The following is a 25,539-nucleotide window of genomic DNA, read 5'->3' as shown; positions in this document are numbered from 1 at the left end:
CGCACTCCAATGTAACGTCCCAAAGTCTTCCACACGCCCTTCATAACCTGACCATTGCATACATTCATCTCTTCAGTTGTTTGCATGTCACCTGCCTTTAGAAAAACACCACACTTTCTCCATCTCACACGGGAAAGGCATTTCATGAGCCATGGTCATTGCAGAGTGCAACACAAAGCAGAGTTCCCAAACCAAACGATTCCTCCCTGCCATGGTGCAGGAGCCAGCAGCTCCCCTCAGCCCTCCCCATCAGTCTGTAATGTTCTCGAGTAGCCAGCGTGCCACAGGAAGATCAGAGGTGATGGCCATGTTCAATGCTTGGTTACATTATGCTTCAGCTTCTTTGAACAAGTGTACAAGAGCATTGCTGTGTCCTCCAAAAACTTTTCATTTCTAATTCTAACTCTGAAGAGCTCTGAGAACAATGAGTTTTGTTTTGTTCTGTTTTGTGTTGTTTTCAGTACCAGCATCTCCACCATGAACCCCACTGATTTTTCTTGCAATCGTTCCACAGCTCACTCCTTCGTTCAGTTGTGCTTTCTGTTGTTCTTTCCATGCCTGCAGCCTAAAATAAGCCCTTCCCATGTGTCCATAACACACCGTGAAGGGAACGTCCCATGCACATTAACCAGTGCAGAATGAAGACAAGTTCCCAATCCACGTACTTCCTCCTTGGCGGGTTAGATGAGGAGCCAGGCATTCCCCTGAGCCCTCTGAGATGGCAGGCCCTGTGCCTCCAGTCCTTCAAGAAATGAGAACAACCCACAAGAGGTGGCCACAAGCACTGCAGACAAGTCTGTTCCACTTCTCCACACACCAAGCATGCCACGGGGCTTTCAGAGGTCATCCATGTCTGTAATGTTTGATGAGCTTTCGCCATCTCTTCATTACAAGAATGGGTAGAAGAGCATGGCTGTGTTCTGCAAATCTCCTTCCTGCAAAGCAGTAGCTCAGTCATGTCAAATACTTCTGATTCTAGTCACAAAGAAACAGCAGGCCCATAGGAGGGGTGCAATTAGTGTGCAGTTTCATTGACACGACTTTGCCTTTAAATGAGAACTCGGAAGTCATTGAAAATTCAAGCTGCATCTTCCTGTATCATGCTTTTACACACAGTGGATTGGTTGAAGGCTTGTACAAAGAACATTGTCATTTATGATCGCCACAGCACTCAAACAAAGGTGGTGTTCAATGAAATAAGCACTAATTTTGACACAGTACAACAAACACAAACACAGTGCAGGCAAATCCACTGCTGACCCACAAAACTTCTACTCCAAGGGCAGCCTTTATACTCCTGTACTGCCTGGTGTCTCTAGGTCTGTGTTGCAAGAATAATAATCCCCAGCCTTTGAAAGCTAAGACATGTACAAGGGAGCACCTACCCTAAAGTGACAGAGAAATATTTTCTGCCATTCCTTGTCTGGGCAGGCTGCACCCACCAGATCCCTGTTTGCACACTTGCAGACATGGAACAGCTGACAACTCCAGCCTTCGTTTCATTTCTAAGGAATTTCTAAGAAAAATACCTACCTGTGCATTGGAAGAGAGCACCAAGGCACTGGGTGTGAAGGAAACCAAAGCCATCAGAGACATGCATGCAGGTGCATACGCAGGTGTAATACGGCAGCACTATGGCCGGTGTGGTCCTACGTGTTTGCAGGGAACACCTTCCCCCACAACACGCTTCTGCTCTCCTTTGGTTTCAGCATCACAGAAGTCAGCGCCTACAGCTGCATTCTATCTCCTGCCCTTCTCAGGCCTGCTCTACATACGCCGTGTTTGCCTGATACTCCACATGGCGGAAACAATGCTGCCTCTGATGACAAAGAAACCAGGATCGTAGCAGAAACAGTTGCAGGCATTGGAACACGATGTGAACGGAAATCCAGACAAGAAGGTTTGCTTCCAAGAGGCCACACAGAGCTTCCTTACCCCAACAACTTTCCAAACTCTCCGCCAAGCTCTCACGCACTGCACTCCAAACTCTCTCACATTTCCAGCACCACGGACATCAGCCACATTCCTGCACTTCTGTCGGACAATACTGCAGCATTTCATTCACTGCCATCGTTTGGAAGCAGAAATACACCCAAGCCTCAGCCTTGACCGCTTCACACAGTCAAAGCACGGAAACAACTCCCTCATTTCTGCAATTCTGATGGACCTGACAACCTTCTCAGGTTTACGCCTACAGCAGAGAAATAAAAAAGGAACAGAGCAGAGTTTCCCATACATCTCTGCCATTCCACATCCGCTCTGACTCTCCCGAAGTATCCAGCTCAGTGGCTGACATGAACAAGGCACGTGTACATATAACACGTTGGTCAGAAATTGAAAACCTGAACCATCAACATCCAAGAAATGCAGACCAGAACATGAGAAAATCACAATGAAGGAAATGTACATCACAGGGATACAGGAAATTAAAGATGGATAAATGAGCTTTCACATTGCCATCTTATCTCATTCTAGCTGTAAAGAACTGTTCCACACACAAATTTGATGAACAACTCCTTTCAGACCAGTGAGGACTGTAGTGGAAACAGCACAGAACTTTGCACCAGATAAGAAATCAAAACGTAACCTTCGCAAAACCACTCTAAATACTGACTTCATCGGTACAACACCAGATTCGCTTCTCCTCTCAACATTCACAAACTTCAGTTGCATCATCAACCATTTCAGCATTTGGCAATAAGTTGACCATGGACAACACTTCATTCAGCACTGCTTTACAGAAAGCAAAGAATGTAAAACTATTCCTACTGACATGTACAGAAACATCTTCACAACGGGGCATTAATAAACGATATTCTAGTCTTGAAAGAGTAATTAACTACACTGAGATCCGCCTTTAGCACTGGAAAGGAAACAAGGCAATAATGTTGAATCTACCAAAGTGATAAACAGCACAGTCACTGTAGAGACATCGTTCCTGGATCTATCCAAACACTATGGAACTGGACATTGAAGTGATACAACTCTAACACGGCAGATGCCATAGAAACTGAGAAACGATACGCCCAGATCTGCTGATGTCAGGTCATCAGGACATTCATAAAAGGCTGAGAAAGTGCAAAACACATCCCCCGTTTTCCTCACAAGCCATTCACACACGCTATCTCACATCAGATCGCCAAGACTACACGCTTTACACACTTTGTTTGGTTGTGGTAACAGGCAAAGAGGTAACGACAAAGAACCGTTTGCTCATTTGTATTCATCAAGCACACTGACCAAACCCACCACTTGAAATGAAAAGGGCGTTGCGAAACACAATAACCGATTTAAAAAAGCAATTCTACAGGCAGAGAACGAAACAACCTCTGGATGCATAGGGGATGGCAGCATCAAAAGTCTGGGCAAGCTGAGGAGGTCAGGAGTAAAAGTGTGTTGAGTTTAGGGATGTGAGGAGGAGACCTTGCACTGCCAACAGCTGCGCCACTAAAGGAAGCCTCGAGAGGGGAGACGAAACACGAAAGTGGAGAAAGTCAAATCGTGAAAATGAGGGGAATGGGGAGGGAGGGACTGGGGAGCCGCCGGGGGCCACCTCTAACGAACCGTTTTAAGTAACGAGTGCCGATAGTGTCATCCAACAAGGGAGAGGAAAGGGAAAACGCGACAGGGTAAAGAGGCAACGCACCGGGAGAGAGGCGAGAGGGGACAGAGGCAGTGGGGAGGCGGCGCGGTGGCAGCACTCACCGTGAGGGCGTCGGGCTCGGCGGCGCGGTGCGCGGCAGCGTCTTCCCCGCGCAGCGGCGCGGCCTCGTCCGAAGGCGGCCGGGCCGGGAGCGTGTCGCAACAGCTGCCGCCCGCGCAGCGCGGCTGGCTCTTGCGCGAGTCGGCCGTGAGCGACACGTCGTGCGAGTAGGAGCGCAGGAAGGCGCGGACGCCGTCGATGCCCACGAAGTGCGAGGCCGGCACGCCGCGCCACGCGCCGCCGGCCGAAGGCGCCGCGGGCGGCCGCGAAAGCCGCCGGCGCCGCAGGCGCAGCGCCAGCAGCAGCAGCAGCGAGGCGACCAAGAGGCACGACACGGCCGCCACGGCCAGCACCAGCCAGCGCGTCAGGCCCAGCGCGGGCTCGGCCGGCGCCGCCGCGCTGCCCAGCTCCGACAGCAGCTCGGCCACGCTCTCGGCCAGCACCACCGTCAGCGTGGCCGTGGCCGACAGCGCCGGCCGGCCCCGGTCCTTCACCACCACCACCAGGCTGTGCCGGGACGCGTCGCGGGCCAGAGGCGAGCGCGCCGTGCGCACCTCGCCGCTGTGCAGCCCCACGCGGAACAGCCCCGGCTCCGTCGCCTTGGCCAGCTCGTACGACAGCCACGCGTTCTGCCCCGCGTCCGCGTCCACCGCCACCACCTTGGCCACCAGCGCGCCGGGCTCCGCCGAACGCGGCGCCAGCTCCACGCCCGCCCAGCTCCACGCGCCCGAACCCGCACCCGCACCCGGCGCTGCCGCCGGCGGCGGGTACAGCACCTGCGGCGCGTTGTCGTTCTCGTCCGCGATCAGCAGCCGCACCGACACGTTGCTGCTCAGCGGCGGCGAGCCGCCGTCCTCCGCCCGCACCCACAGCTCCACCTCGCGCACCTCCTCGTAGTCGAACGAGCGCAGCGCGTACAGCGCGCCCGTCTCCGCCTGCACCGACACGTACGACGACAGCGGCGCGCCCCGCAGACGCCCCTCCCGCAGCCCGTAGCGCACGCGCGCGTTCTGACCCCAGTCCGCGTCCCACGCGCGCACCGTCAGCACCAGCGCGCCCTCCGCGTTGTTCTCCGACACACGCGCGCTGTAGCGCGCCTCCGCGAACACCGGCGCGTTGTCGTTCACGTCCAGCACCCGCAGCGCCAGCACCGCGTCGCTCCGCAGCGACGGCGACCCGCCGTCCGCCGCCCGCACCGTCACGTTGTACTCCGACGCCCGCTCGCGGTCCAGCTCCCGCGCCGTCACCACGCTGTAGTAGTCGTCCAGCGCCCGCTCCAGACGGAACGGCACGCTCTCGCCCAGGCTGCACCGCACCTCCCCGTTCGCGCCCGAGTCGCGGTCCTGCACGTGCACCAGCGCCACCACCGTCCCCGGCGCCGCGTCCTCCAAGATCTCGCTCAGCGCCGATCGCACCCAAATCTCGGGCGCGTTGTCGTTCACGTCCGTCACCGAGATCGACACCTTTGCCGTGTCCGATAGGGATCCTCCGTCTCGTGCCCGCACTCCGAGTTCATAGAAATCGCCTTCCTCGTAATCTAGGTTCCTCACCAACTTAATCGCTCCCGATTTTGGCTCAAGATAGAATATATTCGAAGCTTTACCAGAAATCTCTGGAAATGAATACAGTACCTCTCCGTTGGTTCCGTCGTCGGGGTCGGTGGCGGTGACGCTGAGCAGCGTGGAGCCCACGGGCACGTCCTCGGGCACTCGCACCGTGTACACCGCCTGGCTGAACGCGGGCGCGTTGTCGTTGGCGTCCAGCACAGCCACGCGGATGCGCGCCGTGCCCGTCCGCGACGGATCACCGCCGTCGCTCGCCCTCAGCAGCAGCTCGTGAAACGCCGCCTCCTCCCGGTCCAGCGCCTTCGCCAGCACCAGCTCGGGACGCTTCTCGCCGTCGCCTCCCGTCTGCACCGACAGCGAGAAGTGCTCGTCGCCGCTCAGCGCGTAGCTCTGCAGGGAATTCGCACCAACGTCCGGGTCGTGAGCCTTGGGTAGGGGAAATCGCACCCCTGGGGCTGTCATCTCACTTATTTTCTCCACCGTCTCCAAGTCCTTAAAGGTTGGCGCGTTATCGTTTATGTCCACGATTTCTACAATTATAGAATAAACCTTCATCTCGCCCTCCACGATCAGCTCACAGCGCAGCACGCATTGGGGTTCGCTCTCGCACAGCTGCTCCCTGTCGATCCTCTCGGCCGTCACCAAGTGGCCGCTGCTCGCACGCAGAGCGAAATACTGCGTCCTGCCTTGGGACACCACGCGGGCGCCACGCTCGCCAAGCGCCGCCAGCTCCAGCGCCAGGTCCTCGGCCACGTCGCCCACGAACGAGCCCTTCGGCAGCTCCTCGGGCACCGAGTAGCGCAGCTGCCCCCACGCCGACTCCCACGCCGCCACCAACACGCACCACAGCAGCGCCCGCTGACTCCGGCACCACCGCCCTTCTCTCGCCGCGCACATCTCCCGCACGGATCCGCCGCCAACGAACCACCGCCGCTCACGCGCCGCTCCCACTCCGACTTCTTCTTCTTTCAATTCTCTCTCGCCTTCTCTGGCTGCGGCTCCGGCTCGGCGTCCGCTGCCGACCGCTCCCGCCGCCCCTCCGCCTCGCTGCAGCACCGCTCCGCACCGCTCGGCCGCTCGCAGCCGCCCGGACGCCGACACAGCCAGCGAGCGAGCGAGCGAGCCGGGCCGCAGCGGGCGGGGCTGCCTGCAGCGCTCCGCTCCTTCCTCTCCTCCGCGGTGAACAGCGGCGCCCGCAGCCCACGCCCGGCACTGCACGCACGGCTCCACCGAGCAACGCCGCTGCCTCTGCCGCCGGAACCGCCGCCACCGCACAACCGCCGCGCTCTCAATTCCTTAATATTGCTGGCATTTCGATGCCTGTAGTCATTCTCTTCTTACAGGTCACTATGTAGTCCTTTCTGTTCTTCATGTTGCTCGTGTTCTGTCAGACAGCAGGGCTCCTTTCTGCATCTTTCTTTCTGCTGTTTTCGATGTGTTGTCCTCTTGCACTGCATCTCTACGTCGTTCTCATGAGTCTCATCTCATTATTGCTCATGGACCCTCTCCACCGATTTCGTCCTAATTCCCTCTTTTCTTTTCTTCCACTCATTCTCGTCTCCATTACGATGCCATACTGTTTTGTTGAAGGTACTCCTGACGCAGGGGTGGCAGAGAGTTCCTCTTCAGTCCCTTACTTCTTACTCAGAGCAAGGAGGAACTTCGTGGTTTCTTCCATCTCCTTGCACTTCTGAGTCTTAACCCGTTTTTGCACAAGGACAATCTCACTGGGAACATCCATAGATTGTTCTTGCAGTCGCACTCCAATGTAACGTCCCAAAGTCTTCCACACGCCCTTCATAACCTGACCATTGCATACATTCATCTCTTCAGTTGTTTGCATGTCACCTGCCTTTAGAAAAACACCACACTTTCTCCATCTCACACGGGAAAGGCATTTCATGAGCCATGGTCATTGCAGAGTGCAACACAAAGCAGAGTTCCCAAACCAAACGATTCCTCCCTGCCATGGTGCAGGAGCCAGCAGCTCCCCTCAGCCCTCCCCATCAGTCTGTAATGTTCTCGAGTAGCCAGCGTGCCACAGGAAGATCAGAGGTGATGGCCATGTTCAATGCTTGGTTACATTATGCTTCAGCTTCTTTGAACAAGTGTACAAGAGCATTGCTGTGTCCTCCAAAAACTTTTCATTTCTAATTCTAACTCTGAAGAGCTCTGAGAACAATGAGTTTTGTTTTGTTCTGTTTTGTGTTGTTTTCAGTACCAGCATCTCCACCATGAACCCCACTGATTTTTCTTGCAATCGTTCCACAGCTCACTCCTTCGTTCAGTTGTGCTTTCTGTTGTTCTTTCCATGCCTGCAGCCTAAAATAAGCCCTTCCCATGTGTCCATAACACACCGTGAAGGGAACGTCCCATGCACATTAACCAGTGCAGAATGAAGACAAGTTCCCAATCCACGTACTTCCTCCTTGGCGGGTTAGATGAGGAGCCAGGCATTCCCCTGAGCCCTCTGAGATGGCAGGCCCTGTGCCTCCAGTCCTTCAAGAAATGAGAACAACCCACAAGAGGTGGCCACAAGCACTGCAGACAAGTCTGTTCCACTTCTCCACACACCAAGCATGCCACGGGGCTTTCAGAGGTCATCCATGTCTGTAATGTTTGATGAGCTTTCGCCATCTCTTCATTACAAGAATGGGTAGAAGAGCATGGCTGTGTTCTGCAAATCTCCTTCCTGCAAAGCAGTAGCTCAGTCATGTCAAATACTTCTGATTCTAGTCACAAAGAAACAGCAGGCCCATAGGAGGGGTGCAATTAGTGTGCAGTTTCATTGACACGACTTTGCCTTTAAATGAGAACTCGGAAGTCATTGAAAATTCAAGCTGCATCTTCCTGTATCATGCTTTTACACACAGTGGATTGGTTGAAGGCTTGTACAAAGAACATTGTCATTTATGATCGCCACAGCACTCAAACAAAGGTGGTGTTCAATGAAATAAGCACTAATTTTGACACAGTACAACAAACACAAACACAGTGCAGGCAAATCCACTGCTGACCCACAAAACTTCTACTCCAAGGGCAGCCTTTATACTCCTGTACTGCCTGGTGTCTCTAGGTCTGTGTTGCAAGAATAATAATCCCCAGCCTTTGAAAGCTAAGACATGTACAAGGGAGCACCTACCCTAAAGTGACAGAGAAATATTTTCTGCCACTCCTTGTCTGGGCAGGCTGCACCCACCAGATCCCTGTTTGCACACTTGCAGACATGGAACAGCTGACAACTCCAGCCTTCGTTTCATTTCTAAGGAATTTCTAAGAAAAATACCTACCTGTGCATTGGAAGAGAGCACCAAGGCACTGGATGTGAAGGAAACCAAAGCCATCAGAGACATGCATGCAGGTGCACATGCAGGTGTAATACGGCAGCACTATGGCCGGTGTGGTCCTACGTGTTTGCAGGGAACACCTTCCCCCACAACACTCTTCTGCTCTCCTTTGGCTTCAGCATCACAGAAGTCAGTGCCTACAGCTGCATTCTATCTCCTGCCCTCCTCAGGCCTGTTCTACATACGCCGTGTTTGCCTGATACTCCACATGGCGGAAACAATGCTGCCTCTGACGACAAAGAAACCAGGATCGTAGCAGAAACAGTTGCAGGCATTGGAACCCGATGTGAACAGAAATCCAGACAAGACGGTTTGCTTCCACGAGGCCAGACAGAGCTTCCTTACCCCAACAACTTTCCAAACTCTCCGCCAAGCTCTCACGCACTGCACTCCAAACTCTCTCACATTTCCAGCACCACGGACATCAGCCACATTCCTGCACTTCTGTCGGACAATACTGCAGCATTTCATTCACTGCCATCGTTTGGAAGCAGAAATACACCCAAGCCTCAGCCTTGACCGCTTCACACAATCAAAGCACGGAAACAACTCCCTCATTTCTGCAATTCTGATGGACCTGACAACCTTCTCAGGTTTACGCCTACAGCAGAGAAATAAAAAAGGAACACAGCAGAGTTTCCCACACATCTCTGCCATTCCACACCCGCTCTGACTCTCCCAAAATACCCAGCTCAGTGGCTGATGTGAACAAAGCTCCTGCACATATCAAACATCACCAAATAAAAACAAACCAACCAACAAACAACAAAAAACCATCACTGTTTTTGCTGCTCTTTCGAATTGAAGATATTTACATGAATATAAGGCCAGGAAATTCTGTCATCAGTCAAGCAGCACATGGAAACATTCAAAGAGAAATGAGGCTGAGAAACTCCCTGAAAAGGAATAATGCTCGTCCCAGTGGATGCTAAAATTAATCCCACAACTTCTGGAATCCAACCGGTTTATAAGCTGCAGGTAAGGCCCTAAACCCTTCCCCTACACTACACAGCAGAGGAATTCATTTTAGGCCACTTCTCAGAAAGATTCCAACTCTCCTGTTCATCGCCTATGAATTTGAAAGGTGAAAAGGACTTAATAGACGAAATTCTACAAATGATGCCAGGAAAACACAGAATCACAGAATCATACAATTGCTCAGGTTCAGAAAGGCCTTCAAGATCACCAAGCTCAAGTTCAACCTAACCTACCAACTCTCACTACACAAACAATGATGGATTCAGCCTCAGTTTCATCACACAAAACATTCCGTCTTTATCAGCTTCTTGAGACTTGCCCAAGGAAGATCAACACTTTCTGCAGTACAGCTTTTTCATATCCAAAAGCACATGCTCTGTGCAGAACATGGGAAACAGGAAACACAGCAACCCTGCAAAGAAGGCCTATAAACAGAAGTAGAGCTATGAAGAAACTCCACATCACGACGTCACATCTAGATACACCAGAGACTTCACACAACATTTATAAGCCATGAGAAATATTCATCAACATCCCAGAGACAGAAAAATTCTGGAGGATTAGCATTATGATGCAAGAGAATGAAACTGGGGGAAAAAACCAAAAAGGTGCATTGCATGCATACTACAGGGCTTGACACCAAGTGTGACATCACACCACTGTCCACACAACAGCACTGCCGACCCACCTGCTGTCCACATTCAAATCCAGCCACTCACCATCCTTGCTCTGCATTCCTTGCTCTGCATTTACAGCATTTTCTTGCACCACAAATACATCCAACACAAAGCAGTCTGTCAGCTCCCAGCAAAAGCACGGCATTCACTGACACTTGATGGAAACTGAGGGGCATCCTGACAGCTGTAAACCTTCAAGTCAGGTCATACAGACTGTTGAGGCCTCTCTTCCACACTGTGCACTAGTATAAACTTTGACAAGAGACAACTCAAACTGACCAGTGGAGCTGTTACGTACCACTATGCTGATTTGATTCTTCAAATTAATCAAATACGATTTGACATGAAGTTAAAGTGATGATCCACAAGCTGGCTCTTATCATACAAATTACCTTCTAGCATAGTCTGCTCCGTTCCTGTGAAGTCAGCATTCAAATAATGCCCTCTGCTCCACAAGTTCTTCACATGGAACAGCCTCACGCCATTCCCAAATAATGCTCCAATGGTTGTCTTCAATGTTTGTTGATAACAGCTTCAAAGGACCAGTAGTTCAGCCTGTTTCTCTACTACATGTACAAAGAGCATGACAGGGGTGCACACAAGGACATTCTCTCCCTCAACATATCGTCATGCAGAGAGGACGAGAAGAGTTCAAATGTAAAGCAGGCATTAGATACAGGGTCATTCACCTCCTGTTTCAAGACCATCACACCCAACACACCCAGCACATGTGCTACTGGGAAGTTATTCAAACCTGCCAGCAACACAAAGAGTAAGGAGGAAGTCAAAGCCAATTCATGGTTGGAAGCACACAGAAATAAAGAAAACACAAGTTGAAGTCTCTCCTTATGGGCCAATTTTGGAAGTTGATTCTTCCGAGAATCTACAAGACGTCCTCTCAAATCTTCTGCTTTCTATTGCCTTATTAACACAATCCTGTCTACAGCTGACCAAGACCTTGTGAAAGGAAGGAGGAATTTCCTGTAATACAACAACACTCTCATTTCCCAGTGTAACAGCATTGGTGAGAAAGAGAAATCGTGAACCACAACCATTCAGGAAGTACAGGGCTGAGGACATGAAAATCACAGTGAAGGAAATGTATCCTGTATCATAGGGATACAGGAAATTAGAGGTGGATAAATGAGCTTTCACATTGCCATCATATATTACTCTAGCTGTAAAGATCTGTTCCACACACAATTTTGATCAATAACTCATTTCCAGGCAGCTATTGTTGCCACTATTGACAGACAAAGGAGGAATGTACTGGAAACAGCACAGAGCTTTGCAACAGCTTTGAAAACAAAACATAACCTTCTCAAAACCACACTGAATACCAACTTCTTATGTTTGACATCAGCCTCTCACCTTCTTCTCTCAACATTCACAAACTTCAGTTGCATCATCAACCATTTCAGCATTTGGCAATAACTTGACCATGAACAACGCTTCATTCAGCACTGCTTTACAGAAACCAAAGAATGTAAAACTATTCCTACTGACATGTACAGAAACATCTTCACAACGGGGCATTTATAAACGATATTCTAGCCTTGAAAGAGTAATTAGCTACACTGACATCCGCCTTTAGCACTGGAAAGGAACCAAGGCAATAATGTTGAATCTACCAAAGTGATAAAGAGCACAGTCACTGTAGAGACATCGCTCCTGGATCTATCCAAACACTATGGAACTGGACATTGAAGTGATACAACTCTAACACGGCAGATGCCATAGAAACTGTGTGCAAAGATACGCCCAGATCTGCTGATGTCAGGTCATCGGGGTATTCATAAAAGGCTGAGAAAGTGCAAAACACATCCCCCGTTTTCCTCACAAGCCATTCACACACGCTTTCTCACATCAGTTCGCCAAGACTACACGCTGTAAACACTGTGTTTGATTGTGGTAACAGGCAAAGAGGTATCGACAAAGAACCGTTTCCTCATTTGTATTCCTCAAGCACACTGACCAAACCCACCACTTGAAATGAAAAGGGCATTCCGAAACAGAATTCCCAATTTAAAAAAGCCATTCTACAGGCAGAGAACGAAACAACCTCTGGACGGATAGGGGATGGCAGCATCAAAAGACTGGGCAAGCTGAGGAGGTCAGGAGCAAAAGTGTGTTGAGTTTAGGGACGTGAGGAGGAGACCTTGCACTGCCAACAGCTGCGCCACTAAAGGAAGCCTCGAGAGGGGAGACGAAAGACAACAGTGGGGAAAGTCAAATCCTGAAAGTGAGGGGAATGGGGAGGGAGGGACTGGGGAGCCGCCGGGGGCCACCTCTAACGAAACGTTTTAAGTAACGAGTGCCGACAGTGTCATCCAACAAGGGAGAGGAAAGGGAAAACGCGACAGGGTAAAGAGGCAACGCACCGGGAGAGAGGCGAGAGGGGACAGAGGCAGTGGGGAGGCGGCGCGGTGGCAGCACTCACCGTGAGGGCGTCGGGCTCGGCGGCGCGGTGCGCGGCAGCGTCTTCCCCGCGCGGCGGCGCGGCCTCGTCCGAAGGCGGCCGGGCCGGGAGCGTGTCGCAGCAGCTGCCGCCCGCGCAGCGCGGCTGGCTCTTGCGCGAGTCGGCCGTGAGCGACACGTCGTGCGAGTAGGAGCGCAGGAAGGCGCGGACGCCGTCGATGCCCACGAAGTGCGAGGCCGGCACGCCGCGCCACGCGCCGCCGGCCGAAGGCGCCGCGGGCGGCCGCGAAAGCCGCCGGCGCCGCAGGCGCAACGCCAGCAGCAGCAGCAGCGAGGCGACCAAGAGGCACGACACGGCCGCCACGGCCAGCACCAGCCAGCGCGTCAGGCCCAGCGCGGGCTCGGCCGGCGCCGCCGCGCTGCCCAGCTCCGACAGCAGCTCGGCCACGCTCTCGGCCAGCACCACCGTCAGCGTGGCCGTGGCCGACAGCGCCGGCCGGCCCCGGTCCTTCACCACCACCACCAGGCTGTGCCGGGACGCGTCGCGGGCCAGAGGCGAGCGCGCCGTGCGCACCTCGCCGCTGTGCAGCCCCACGCGGAACAGCCCCGGCTCCGTCGCCTTGGCCAGCTCGTACGACAGCCACGCGTTCTGCCCCGCGTCCGCGTCCACCGCCACCACCTTGGCCACCAGCGCGCCGGGCTCCGCCGAACGCGGCGCCAGCTCCACGCCCGCCCAGCTCCACGCGCCCAAACCCGCACCCGCACCCGCACCCGAATTCGGCGCCGCCGCCGGCGGGTACAGCACCTGCGGCGCGTTGTCGTTCTCGTCCGCGATCAGCAGCCGCACCGACACGTTGCTGCTCAGCGGCGGCGAGCCGCCGTCCTCCGCCCGCACCCACAGCTCCACCTCGCGCACCTCCTCGTAGTCGAACGAGCGCAGCGCGTACAGCGCGCCCGTCTCCGCCTGCACCGACACGTACGACGACAGCGGCGCGCCCCGCAGACGCCCCTCCCGCAGCCCGTAGCGCACGCGCGCGTTCTGACCCCAGTCCGCGTCCCACGCGCGCACCGTCAGCACCAGCGCGCCCTCCGCGTTGTTCTCCGACACACGCGCGCTGTAGCGCGCCTCCGCGAACACCGGCGCGTTGTCGTTCACGTCCAGCACCCGCAGCGCCAGCACCGCGCCGCTCCGCAGCGACGGCGACCCGCCGTCCGACGCCCGCACCGTCACGTTGTACTCCGACGCCCGCTCGCGGTCCAGCTCCCGCGCCGTCACCACGCTGTAGTAATCGTCCAGCGCCCGCTCCAGACGGAACGGCACGCTCTCGCCCAGGCTGCACCGTACCTCCCCGTTCGCGCCAGAGTCGCGGTCCTGCACGTGCACCAGCGCCACCACCGTCCCCGGCGCCGCGTCCTCCGAGATCTCGCTCAGCGCCGAACGCACCCAAATCTCGGGCGCGTTGTCGTTCACGTCCGTCACCGAGATCGACACCTTCGCCGTGTCGAAAAGATCTCCGCCGTCTCGTGCCTGTATTTCTAGTTCGTAAGAATCTCCTTCCTCGAAGTCGAGGTTCCTCACTAGCCTGATCGCTCCCGTTCCAATTTCCAGATGGAAGAACTGCGTTGCTACATTTGTCACTTTTCCCATAGAGTACTTCACGTCTCCGTTGGTTCCTTCGTCAGGGTCGGTGGCGGTGACGCTGAGCAGCGTGGAGCCCACGGGCACGTCCTCGGGCACTCGCACCGTGTACACCGCCTGGCTGAACGCGGGCGCGTTGTCGTTGGCGTCCAGCACAGCCACGCGGATGCGCGCCGTGCCCGTCCGCGACGGATCGCCGCCGTCGCTCGCCCTCAGCAGCAGCTCGTGAAACGCCGCCTCCTCCCGGTCCAGCGCCTTCGCCAGCACCAGCTCGGGACGCTTCTCGCCGTCGCCTCCCGCCTGCACCGACAGCGAGAAATGCTCGTCGCCGCTCAGCGCGTAGCTCTGCAGGGAATTCACACCCACGTCCGGGTCGTTGGCCTCCGTTAAAATAAAACGCGATCCTACAGATCTCATTTCGCTAATTCGCAGTTCCATTTGTGATTCTCTGAAGGTGGGCGTATTGTCGTTAATGTCCGTGATTTCCACTTCGATTGCATAAACCTTCATCTCGCCCTCCACGATCAGCTCACAGCGCAGCACGCATTTCTCCTGCAAACGGCACAGCTGCTCCCTGTCGATCCTCTCGGCCGTCACCAAGTGGCCGCTGCTCGCATGCACAGCGAAATACTGCGTCCTGCCTTGGGACACCACGCGGGCGCCGCTGCTGCCGAGCGCCGCTAGCTCCAGCGCCAGGTCCTCGGCCACGTCGCCCACGAACGAGCCCTTCGGCAGCTCCTCGGGCACCGAGTAGCGCAGCTGCCCCCACGCCGCCTCCCACGCCGCCACCAACACGCACCACAGCAGCGCCCGCTGACTCCGGCACCACCGCCCTTCTCTCGCCGCGCACATCTCCCGCACGGACCCGCCGACACCGAACCACCGCCGCTCACGCGCCGCTCCCACTCCGACTTCTTCTTCTTTATTTCCTTCTCCGGCTCCGGCTCGGCGTCCGCTGCCGACCGCTCCCACCGCCCCTCCGCCTCGCTGCAGCACCGCTCCGCACCGCTCGGCCGCTCGCAGCCGCCCGGACGCCGACACAGCCAGCGAGCGAGCGAGCGAGCCGGGCCGCAGCGGGCGGGGCTGCCTGCAGCGCTCCGCTCCTTCCTCTCCTCCGCGGTGAACAGCGGCGCCCGCAGCCCACGCCCGGCACTGCACGCACGGCTCCACCGAGCAACGCCGCTGCCTCTGCCGCCGGAACCGCCGCCACCGCACAACCGCCGCGCTCTCAGTTCGTTAATATTGCCGGCATTTCGATGCCTGCAGTCATTCTCTTCTTGCAGGTCACTATGTAGTTCTTTCTGTTCTTCATGTTGCTCATGTTCTGTCAGACAGCAGGGCTCCTCTCTGCATCTTTCTTTCTGCTGTTTTGGATGTGTTGTCCTCTGGCATTGCATCTCTATGTCGTTCTCATGAGTCTCATCTCATTATTGCTTAAGGACCCTCTCCACCAATTTCATAATATTCCCCGCTTTTCTTTTCTTCCCCTCATTCTCTTCTCCATTACGATGCCCTACTGTTTTGTTGAAGGTACTCCTGACGCAGGGGTGGCAGAGAGTTCCTCTTCAGTCCCTTACTTCTTACTCAGAGCAAGGAGAACCTTCGTGGTTTCTTCCATCTCCTTACACTTCTGAGTCTTAACCCGTTTTTGCACAAGGACAATCTCACTGGGGACATCCATAGATTGTTCTTGCAGTCGCACTCCAATGTAACGTCCCAAAGTTTTCCACACGCCCTTCATAATCTGAGCGTTGCATACATTCATCTCTTCAGTTGTTTGCATGTCACCTGCCTTTAGAAAAACACCACACCTTCTCCATCTCACACGGGAAAGGCATTTCATGAGCCATGGTCATTGCAGAGTGCAACAAAAAGCAGAGTTCCCAAACCAAACGATTCCTCCCTGCCATGGTGCAGGAGCCAGCAGCTCCCCTCAGCCCTCCCCATCAGTCTGTAATGTTCTCGAGTAGCCAGCGTGCCACAGGAAGATCAGAGGTGATGGCCATGTTCAATGCTTGGTTACATTATGCTTCAGCTTCTCTGAACAAGAGTAGAAGAGCATTGTTGTGTTGTCCAAAAACTTTTCATTTCTAATTCTAACTCTGAAGAGTTCTGAGAACGATGAGTTTTGTTTTGTTCTGTTTTGCCTTGTTTTCAGTACCAGCATCTCCACCATGAACCCCACTGATTTTTCTTGCAATCGTTCCACAGCTCACTCCTTCGTTCAGTTGTGCTTTCTGTTGTTCTTTCCATGCCTGCAGCCTAAAATGAGCCCTTCCCATGTGTCCATAACACACCAGGAAGGGAACGTCCCATGCACATTAACCAGTGCAGAATGAAGACAAGTTCCCAATCCACGTAATTCCTCCTTGGCGGGTTAGATGAGGAGCCAGGCATTCCCCTGAGCCCTCTGAGATGGCAGGCCCTGTGCCTCCAGTCCTTCAAGAAATGAGAACAACCCACAAGAGGTGGCCACAAGAACTGCAGACAATTCTGTTCCACTTCTCCATAGATCTAACATGCCACAGGACTTTGAGAGGTCTTCTGTGTATGTAATACTTGATGATCTTTCACAACCTATTGATTAGAACAACTGGTAGATGAGTGTGGTTGTGCTCTCTTGGTTGCCCTTCCTGAGGCATGTCAATGTCAAATACTTCTGATTCTCATTACAAAGAAACAGCAGGCCCATGGCAGTGGACTACTGCAGTGTGCAGTTTCATTGACACAACTTTGCCTTAAAATGAGTACTCAGAAGCCAGTGAAAGTTCAAGCTGCACCTTCATGTATCATGCTTTTACAGCCTGTGGATTGGTTGAAGGCTTGTACAAAGATTGTCATTTATGTTTGCCACAGCACTGATAGGAAGGGGCTCAGAGAAATAGGCACTAACTTGGACACAATACGAGCAATCCAAACATGGTACAGCCAAATACACTGCTGACCCATCAATCCTCCTGATTCTTGATGCTTGATGCTCTTGTACTGCCTGTGATCTCTCGATCATAAGAAGAATAACCTTTAGCCCACAGAATGGTAAGATATACAAGGGAGCATCGACACAAAAGTGACAGAGAAATAATTCCAGCCATTCTTTGTCTCGGCTGTCTGCAGTCATCAGACCCTTCTACTACGTTTGCACACCATATCTCAGAACACCACCACACTTGGTGTGAAGGAAATCTTGTCCATCCTAGACATTCATCCAGCTGTACATGCAGGTGAAATTTGACAGCGCTACATGGGATCTGGCATGGGGCTAGATCAGTGTCTGCAGGGAACATCTGATCCCACAACACTCTTCCACTCCTCTTTGCCTTCAACGTCACAGAAGTCAGTGCCTCCAGTTGCATTCTTTCTCCTTCACTTCTCAGGCCTGTTCTACACAGGCAGCGTTTGCCAAAGGCAAAATTCTGCCGGAACCAAAGCTGCCTCTGAGGACAAAGTAACCAGGATCATAGCAGAAATAGTTGCAGGCATTGGTACCAGATGTGAAAGGAAATTCAGACAAGAAGGTTTGCTTTCAAGAGGACAGACAGAACCTCCTTAACACAACAGTTTTCCAAACTCCAAGCCAGCCTGTCACACACAGCACTCCCAAGTCTCTGGCTCTGTCAGCATCATGGGCACCATCCACATTCCTACTCTTATGTCACACAGCACCAGCAGCAGTTCAGCCACTGCATTGTGTTGGAAGACCAACAGACACAAGTTTTATCCTCGACAGCTCTACGCATTCCAAGCATGGAAACGACTCCCTCATTTCCAGAATTGCAATGGACATTCCAATCTTCTAAGGTTTACATCGGCAGCAGGGAAATAAAAATGGAGCAGAGCAAAGAGCTACCTGCACATCTCTGGAATTCTACACTAGCTCTGATTCTCCCAAAATAACCTCCTAGTGGCTGACATATGAACATGAGCATATGAAACGTTAATGACCAAAACCAAACAGAAACATCACACACCAATATTGCTGCTTTTTTCAATTCAACACCTGCACATCGATATGAAGCCAGGAAATGCTGTCATCAGTCAAGCAACACAAGGAAGCATTCAAATGGAAACGTGGTTGAGGAATTCCTCAAGAACAAATAATGCCCATCCTTGTGGACACTAAAACTCAATCGCACAACATCTGGAATCCAATCAGTTTTGAAGCTGCAAGTAGGGCCCTAAACTCCTCCCATAAACTACAAGCTGGAGGATTTCACTTTAGCAAAACGTCACCACTTCCCAGAAGGATTCCAACTCTCCTGCTCAGTTCTCATGACTATGAAAAAGAGTTGATATGAGAACTACCTCAAATTATTTCAGGAAAACATACAATCAGAACTGCTCAGGTTGGAAAAGACCCACAAAATCATCAAGTCCAGCCTCTACCTAAACAGAATTCCCTAACTCTAACAACTCAAACCGTGAGGGATTCAGTCTCAGCATCCCACATAACATTCTGTCATCTTGTCTTTGTTGACACTTGCTCAAGGAAAGCCAGGAGATTTCACCACACAGCCTTATCATTTCCAAATGCATCTGCTCTGTCCAGAACATAGGAAACTTGCAACACCGCCACTCTGGGAAGAAGGCCTATAAACAGAATTCCAACTAGGAAGAAACGCTACATCACAACTTTACATCTAAATACACAACATTTATAAGCTGTAAGATATATGCAATATCTTTCATTTTACAGAGAGAAATTTTATCATCAGAGGATTACCATTACCATGCAAGATGTGGGAACTGGGCAAAAAATGGTTGTATATACTACAGGTGTTGGCACCAACCATGAAATCAAAGCATGGTGCACACAATATCTCTGCTGACCCACCTGCTGTTCACACACAAATCCAACCACTCACCAGCCTTGCTCTGCATTCACCACCTTTTCTTGCACCATGCACACATCCAACATGAAGCAGGCTGTCAGCTCAGAGCAAGAGCACGTCATTCAGTCACAGCTGAAGGAAACAGAAGCATATCCAATGCGTATGCACAGCTGTATACCTTCAAGGCAGGTCATCCAGTTCATTGAGGGCTCTCTTCCACACTGTGCACCAGTTTAAGCTTTGGCAAGAAGCAAGGCAAACCTGACAAGTGATGAACACACAACGTGGCTCTTACTGTACCAATTACCTTCTAGCGTAGTCTGCTCCATTCCCACATGGCCAAAGTTCCAACAATCCCCTTTCCTCCACAAGTTCTTCACATGCAACATCCACAGGCCACATCCAAACAATGCTCCTATGATTGTCTTTAATATTTGTTGATAACAAACAATTTCAGAGGAGCAGCACTTCAGCCTGATTCTGTACTCCATGTACAAAGACCATGACAGGAGTGGATACAGGGACATTCCTTCTCACAACATGTCACCATGCAGAGAGGATGTAGAGAGTTTAAATGGAAAACAGAAACTAGATGTAGGGTCATTCACCTCCTCTTTCAAGACCATCACACCTAACACACCCAAAGCATGAGCGATTGGGAAATCATCCAGCCCTGCCAGCAACGCAAAGTGTAAGGCGGCAGTCAAAGCAAATTCACGGTTGGAAGCACACAGAAAGAAGAAAACCATAAGCTGAAGCCTCCTCTTGTGGGCCTGTTTTACAAGTTAAGGCTTCCAAGAAACTACAAGACATCCTCCTTAATGTTCTGCTTCCTTTTACCTCATAGAGAAGATCTTGTCTACAGCTGATTCGGACCGTGTTAAAGGAAGGAAGAATTTCCTGTTCTACAACACTCTCATTTCCCTGTGTAACAACATTGGCCAGAAATGGAAGACATGAACCACAACCAATTCATTTGCAAGCAACTATCATCGCCTCTAATGACAGGCAAAGGAGGACTATAGTGTAAACAGCACAGAGCTTTGAACCAGCTTTGAAATCAAACCCTTACCCTTCTCAACACCACACTCACTACTTTTTAGGTTCAAAACCAACCCCTCACCTTCTTCTCTCAACATTCACAGACTTCACTTGCATCATCAACTATAACAGCACTGGGCACTTGATCGTGAACAACACTTCATTCAGCACTGCTTTACAGAAACGTAAGAATACAAAATCGTTTCTATTGACAGCTTTAATCATTCAACACATGTATGGAAACATCTCCACCATTGGCTATTTATAACTGATATTTCAGTCTTGAAAGGGCTATCAGCTACACTGTGATCCTACTTTAGCATTTGAAAAGAAACAAGGCAATAATGTTGCATCTACCAAAGTGATAAACAGCACTGACGCTGTAGAGACATCACTCTTGCATCTGCCCAAACATTATGAAACTAAACATTAAAGTGACAAAACCCCAACATGGCAGATGCCACAGCAAGTGTTAACACAGATACACCCAGCTCTATTCCTATGAGGTCATCAGGACGCTGACAAAAGGCTGAGAAACAGCAAAACACATCCCCTGCTTTCCTCACAAGCCATTCAGACACAGCACCCCCAAAAAGAATAGGTAAACACTACCGGCTGTAGAGATCGCCAATGACTGTGATTACAGGCAAACAGCTAATGCCAAAGGATGATTTGGTCATTGGATTCGTCAAGCACATGGATCAAACACATCGCTACCAATGGGAAGTGCAAGTAGACACAGAACTTGAAAGAATAAAAAGTTACTTGACAGCCAGGGAACAAAACACTCGCTACACATATTCGGGATGGATGACAGCATGAAAAGTCAGTGCAATGTGGGGAGCTCAGAAAAAAAGGTGTGTTTAATTTAATAATAGAAAGAGAAGACTTTGTACTGCCAAAATCCCCGTAAGAAAAGGAAGCCTGGAGAGGGGAGACGAAACACGAAAGTAGGGAATGTCAAAGAGGCGAACGGGGACAAAAGGAGGGATTGTGGAGGCGGCGCGGTGGCAGCACTCACCGTGAGGGCGTCGGGCTCGGCGGCGCGGTGCGCGGCAGCGTCTTCCCCGCGCGGCGGCGCGGCCTCGTCCGAAGGCGGCCGGGCCGGGAGCGTGTCGCAGCAGCTGCCGCCCGCGCAGCGCGGCTGGCTCTTGCGCGAGTCGGCCGTGAGCGACACGTCGTGCGAGTAGGAGCGCAGGAAGGCGCGGACGCCGTCGATGCCCACGAAGTGCGAGGCCGGCACGCCGCGCCACGCGCCGCCGGCCGAAGGCGCCGCGGGCGGCCGCGAAAGCCGCCGGCGCCGCAGGCGCAGCGCCAGCAGCAGCAGCAGCGAGGCGACCAAGAGGCACGACACGGCCGCCACGGCCAGCACCAGCCAGCGCGTCAGGCCCAGCGCGGGCTCGGCCGGCGCCGCCGCGCTGCCCAGCTCCGACAGCAGCTCGGCCACGCTCTCGGCCAGCACCACCGTCAGCGTGGCCGTGGCCGACAGCGCCGGCCGGCCCCGGTCCTTCACCACCACCACCAGGCTGTGCCGGGACCCGTCGCGGGCCAGCGGCGAGCGCGCCGTGCGCACCTCGCCGCTGTGCAGCCCCACGCGGAACAGCCCCGGCTCCGTCGCCTTGGCCAGCTCGTACGACAGCCACGCGTTCTGCCCCGCGTCCGCGTCCACCGCCACCACCTTGGCCACCAGCGCGCCGGGCTCCGCCCAACGCGGCGCCAGCTCCACGCCCGCCCAGCTCCACGCGCCCAAACCCGCACCCGCACCCGCACCCGGCGCTGCCGCCGCCGGCGGGTACAGCACCTGCGGCGCGTTGTCGTTCTCGTCCGCGATCAGCAGCCGCACCGACACGTTGCTGCTCAGCGGCGGCGAGCCGCCGTCCTCCGCCCGCACCCACAGCTCCACCTCGCGCACCTCCTCGTAGTCGAACGAGCGCAGCGCGTACAGCGCGCCCGTCTCCGCCTGCACCGACACGTACGACGACAGCGGCGCGCCCCGCAGACGCCCCTCCCGCAGCCCGTAGCGCACGCGCGCGTTCTGACCCCAGTCCGCGTCCCACGCGCGCACCGTCAGCAACAGCGCGCCCTCCGCGTTGTTCTCCGACACACGCGCGCTGTAGCGCGCCTCCGCGAACACCGGCGCGTTGTCGTTCACGTCCAGCACCCGCAGCGCCAGCACCGCGCCGCTCCGCAGCGACGGCGACCCGCCGTCCGCCGCCCGCACCGTCACGTTGTACTCCGACGCCCGCTCGCGGTCCAGCTCCCGCGCCGTCACCACGCTGTAGTAGTCGTCCAGCGCCCGCTCCAGACGGAACGGCACGCTCTCGCCCAGGCTGCACCGCACCTCCCCGTTCGCGCCCGAGTCGCGGTCCTGCACGTGCACCAGCGCCACCACCGTCCCCGGCGCCGCGTCCTCCGAGATCTCGCTCAGCGCCGAACGCACCCAAATCTCGGGCGCGTTGTCGTTCACGTCCGTCACCGAGATCGACACCTTCGCCGTATCAGAAAGCCCACCGCCATCCTGCGCCTGCACGAGCAGCTCGTACGAATCTTCTTCCTCGAAGTCTAACTTCTTTACCAGCCTGATTGCTCCCGTATCGGGATCCAGATGGAAAACTTCTGAGGCAGTGTCTGTGCCTTTCTTTATCGAATATTTCACTTCGCCATTCGTAGCATCGTCGGGGTCGGTGGCGGTGACGCTGAGCAGCGTGGAGCCCACGGGCACGTCCTCGGGCACTCGCACCGTGTACACCGCCTGGCTGAACGCGGGCGCGTTGTCGTTGGCGTCCAGCACAGCCACGCGGATGCGCGCCGTGCCCGTTCGCGACGGATCACCGCCGTCGCTCGCCCTCAGCAGCAGCTCGTGAAACGCCGCCTCCTCCCGGTCCAGCGCCTTCGCCAGCACCAGCTCGGGACGCTTCTTGCCGTCGCCTCCCGCCTGCACCGACAGCGAGAAGTGCTCGTCGCCACTCAGCGCGTAGCTCTGCAGGGAATTCACACCCACGTCCGGGTCGCGTGCGTCGGGTAGGGGAAATCGGGAACCTATAGATGTCATCTCACTCATTCTCTCCTCCACCTGTAGCTCCTTAAAAGTGGGTGCGTTATCGTTAATGTCCGTGATTTCTACTTCGATCGCATAAACCTTCATCTCGCCCTCCACGATCAGCTCACAGCGCAGCACGCATTTCTCCTGCAAACGGCACAGCTGCTCCCTGTCGATCCTCTCGGCCGTCACCAAGTGGCCGCTGCTCGCATGCACAGCGAAATACTGCGTCCTGCCTTGGGACACCACGCGGGCGCCGCGCCCGCCGAGCGCCGCCAGCTCCAGCGCCAGGTCCTCGGCCACGTCGCCCACGAACGAGCCCTTCGGCAGCTCCTCGGGCACCGAGTAGCGCAGCTGCCCCCACGCCGCCTCCCACGCCGCCAACAACACGCACCACAGCAGCGCCCGCTGACTCCGGCACCACCGCCCTTCTCTCGCCGCGCACATCTCCCGCACGGACCCGCCGACACCTCACGATCGCTGCTTCTGCGTCGCTCCGACTTCTGATTCCTCTTCTCTCTCGCCTTCTCCTCCGGCTCCGGCTCGGCGTCCGCTGCCGACCGCTCCCGCCGCCCCTCCGCCTCGCTGCAGCACCGCTCCGCGCCGCTCGGCCGCTCGCAGCCGCCCGGACGCCGACACAGCCAGCGAGCGAGCGAGCGAGCCGGGCCGCAGCGGGCGGGGCTGCCTGCAGCGCTCCGCTCCTTCCTCTCCTCCGCGGTGAACAGCGGCGCCCGCAGCCCACGCCCGGCACTGCACGCACGGCTCCACCGAGCAACGCCGCTGCCTCTGCCGCCGGTACCGCCGCCACCGCGCTCTCAATTCCTTAATATTGCCGGCATTTCGGTGCCTGCTGTCATTCTCTTCTTACAGGTCACTATGTCGTTCTTTCTGTTCTTCATGTTGCTCATGATCTGTCAGACAGCAGGGCTCCTCTCTGCATCTTTCTTTCTGCTGCTTTGGATGTGTTGTCCTCTTGCATTGCATCTCTATGTTGTTCTCACGAGTCTCATCTCATTATTGCTTAAGGACCCTCTCCACCAATTTCGTCCTAATTCCCCGCTTTCCTTTTCTTCCACTCATTCTCGTCTCCATTACGATGCCATACTGTTTTGTTGAAGTACTCCTGACGCAGGGGTGGCAGAGAGTTCCTCTTCAGTCCCTTACTTCTTACTCAGAGCAAGGAGAACCTTCGTGGTTTCTTCCATCTCCTTACACTTCTGAGTCTTAACCCGTTTTTGCACAAGGACAATCTCACTGGGGACATCCATAGATTGTTCTTGCAGTCGCACTCCAATGTAACGTCCCAAAGTTTTCCACACGCCCTTCATAATCTGAGCGTTGCATACATTCATCTCTTCAGTTGTTTGCATGTCACCTGCCTTTAGAAAAACACCACACCTTCTCCATCTCACACGGGAAAGGCATTTCATGAGCCATGGTCATTGCAGAGTGCAACAAAAAGCAGAGTTCCCAAACCAAACGATTCCTCCCTGCCATGGTGCAGGAGCCAGCAGCTCCCCTCAGCCCTCCCCATCAGTCTGTAATGTTCTCGAGTAGCCAGCGTGCCACAGGAAGATCAGAGGTGATGGCCATGTTCAATGCTTGGTTACATTACGCTTCAGCTTCTTTGAACAAGTGTAGAAGAACACATTGCTGTGTCCCCCAAAAACTTTTCATTTCTAATTCTAACTCTGAAGAGTTCTGAGAATGATGAGTTTTGTTTCGTTCTGCTTTGTCTTGTTTTCAGTACCAGCATCTCCACCATGAACCCCACTGATTTTTCTTGCAATCATTCCACAGCTCAGTGCTACATTCAGTTGTGCTTTCTGTTGTTCTTTCCATGCCTGCAGCCTAAAATGAGCCCTTCCCATGTGTCCATAACACACCGTGAAGGGAACGTCCCATGCACATTAACCAGTGCAGAATGAAGACAAGTTCCCAATCCACGTACTTCCTCCTTGGCGGGTTAGATGAGGAGCCAGGCATTCCCCTGAGCCCTCTGAGATGGCAGGCCCTGTGCCTCCAGTCCTTCAAGAAATGAGAACAACCCACAAGAGGTGGCCACAAGCACTGCAGACAAGTCCGTTCCACTTCTCCATAGATCTAGCAAGCCACAGGACTTTGAGAGGTCTTCTGTGTATGTAATACTTGATGATCTTTCACAACCTATTGATTAGAACAACTGGTAGATGAGTGTGGTTGTGCTCTCTTGGTTGCCCTTCCTGAGGCATGTCAATGTCAAATACTTCTGATTCTCATTACAAAGAAACAGGAGGCCCATGGCAGGGGACTACTGCAGTGT

General features: G+C 54.0%; 1 protein-coding gene across 21 annotated transcripts in view; it reads right to left on the bottom strand.

Moving 5' to 3' along the window:
• The window catches only part of LOC125700302 (protocadherin gamma-C5-like), a 193,004-nt gene that overhangs the window by 57,459 nt on the left and 110,006 nt on the right, over window positions 1–25,539 (bottom strand). For 5 of the 21 annotated variants that reach the window (XM_048960793.1, XM_048960792.1, XM_048960795.1 and 2 more), the window contains one exon: window positions 13,758–14,033. The exons of 12 other annotated variants lie outside the window; for them this stretch is intronic. In XM_048960793.1, the coding sequence (XP_048816750.1) occupies window positions 13,758–14,033 (276 nt within the window). Of the gene's footprint in view, window positions 1–5,334; window positions 6,542–13,757; window positions 14,832–21,998; window positions 22,686–25,539 lie in introns of those variants that run through there. 4 more of the 21 variants (XM_048960791.1, XM_048960779.1, XM_048960786.1 and 1 more) reach the window with 3 other exon arrangements.

This window comes from Lagopus muta, chromosome 14, assembly GCF_023343835.1.
Source record: "Lagopus muta isolate bLagMut1 chromosome 14, bLagMut1 primary, whole genome shotgun sequence".
Classification (NCBI taxonomy): Eukaryota; Metazoa; Chordata; class Aves; order Galliformes; family Phasianidae; genus Lagopus; species Lagopus muta.
The sequence above is the reverse complement of the archived record's forward strand: the minus strand, read 5'-3'. Positions and strand labels throughout refer to the sequence as shown.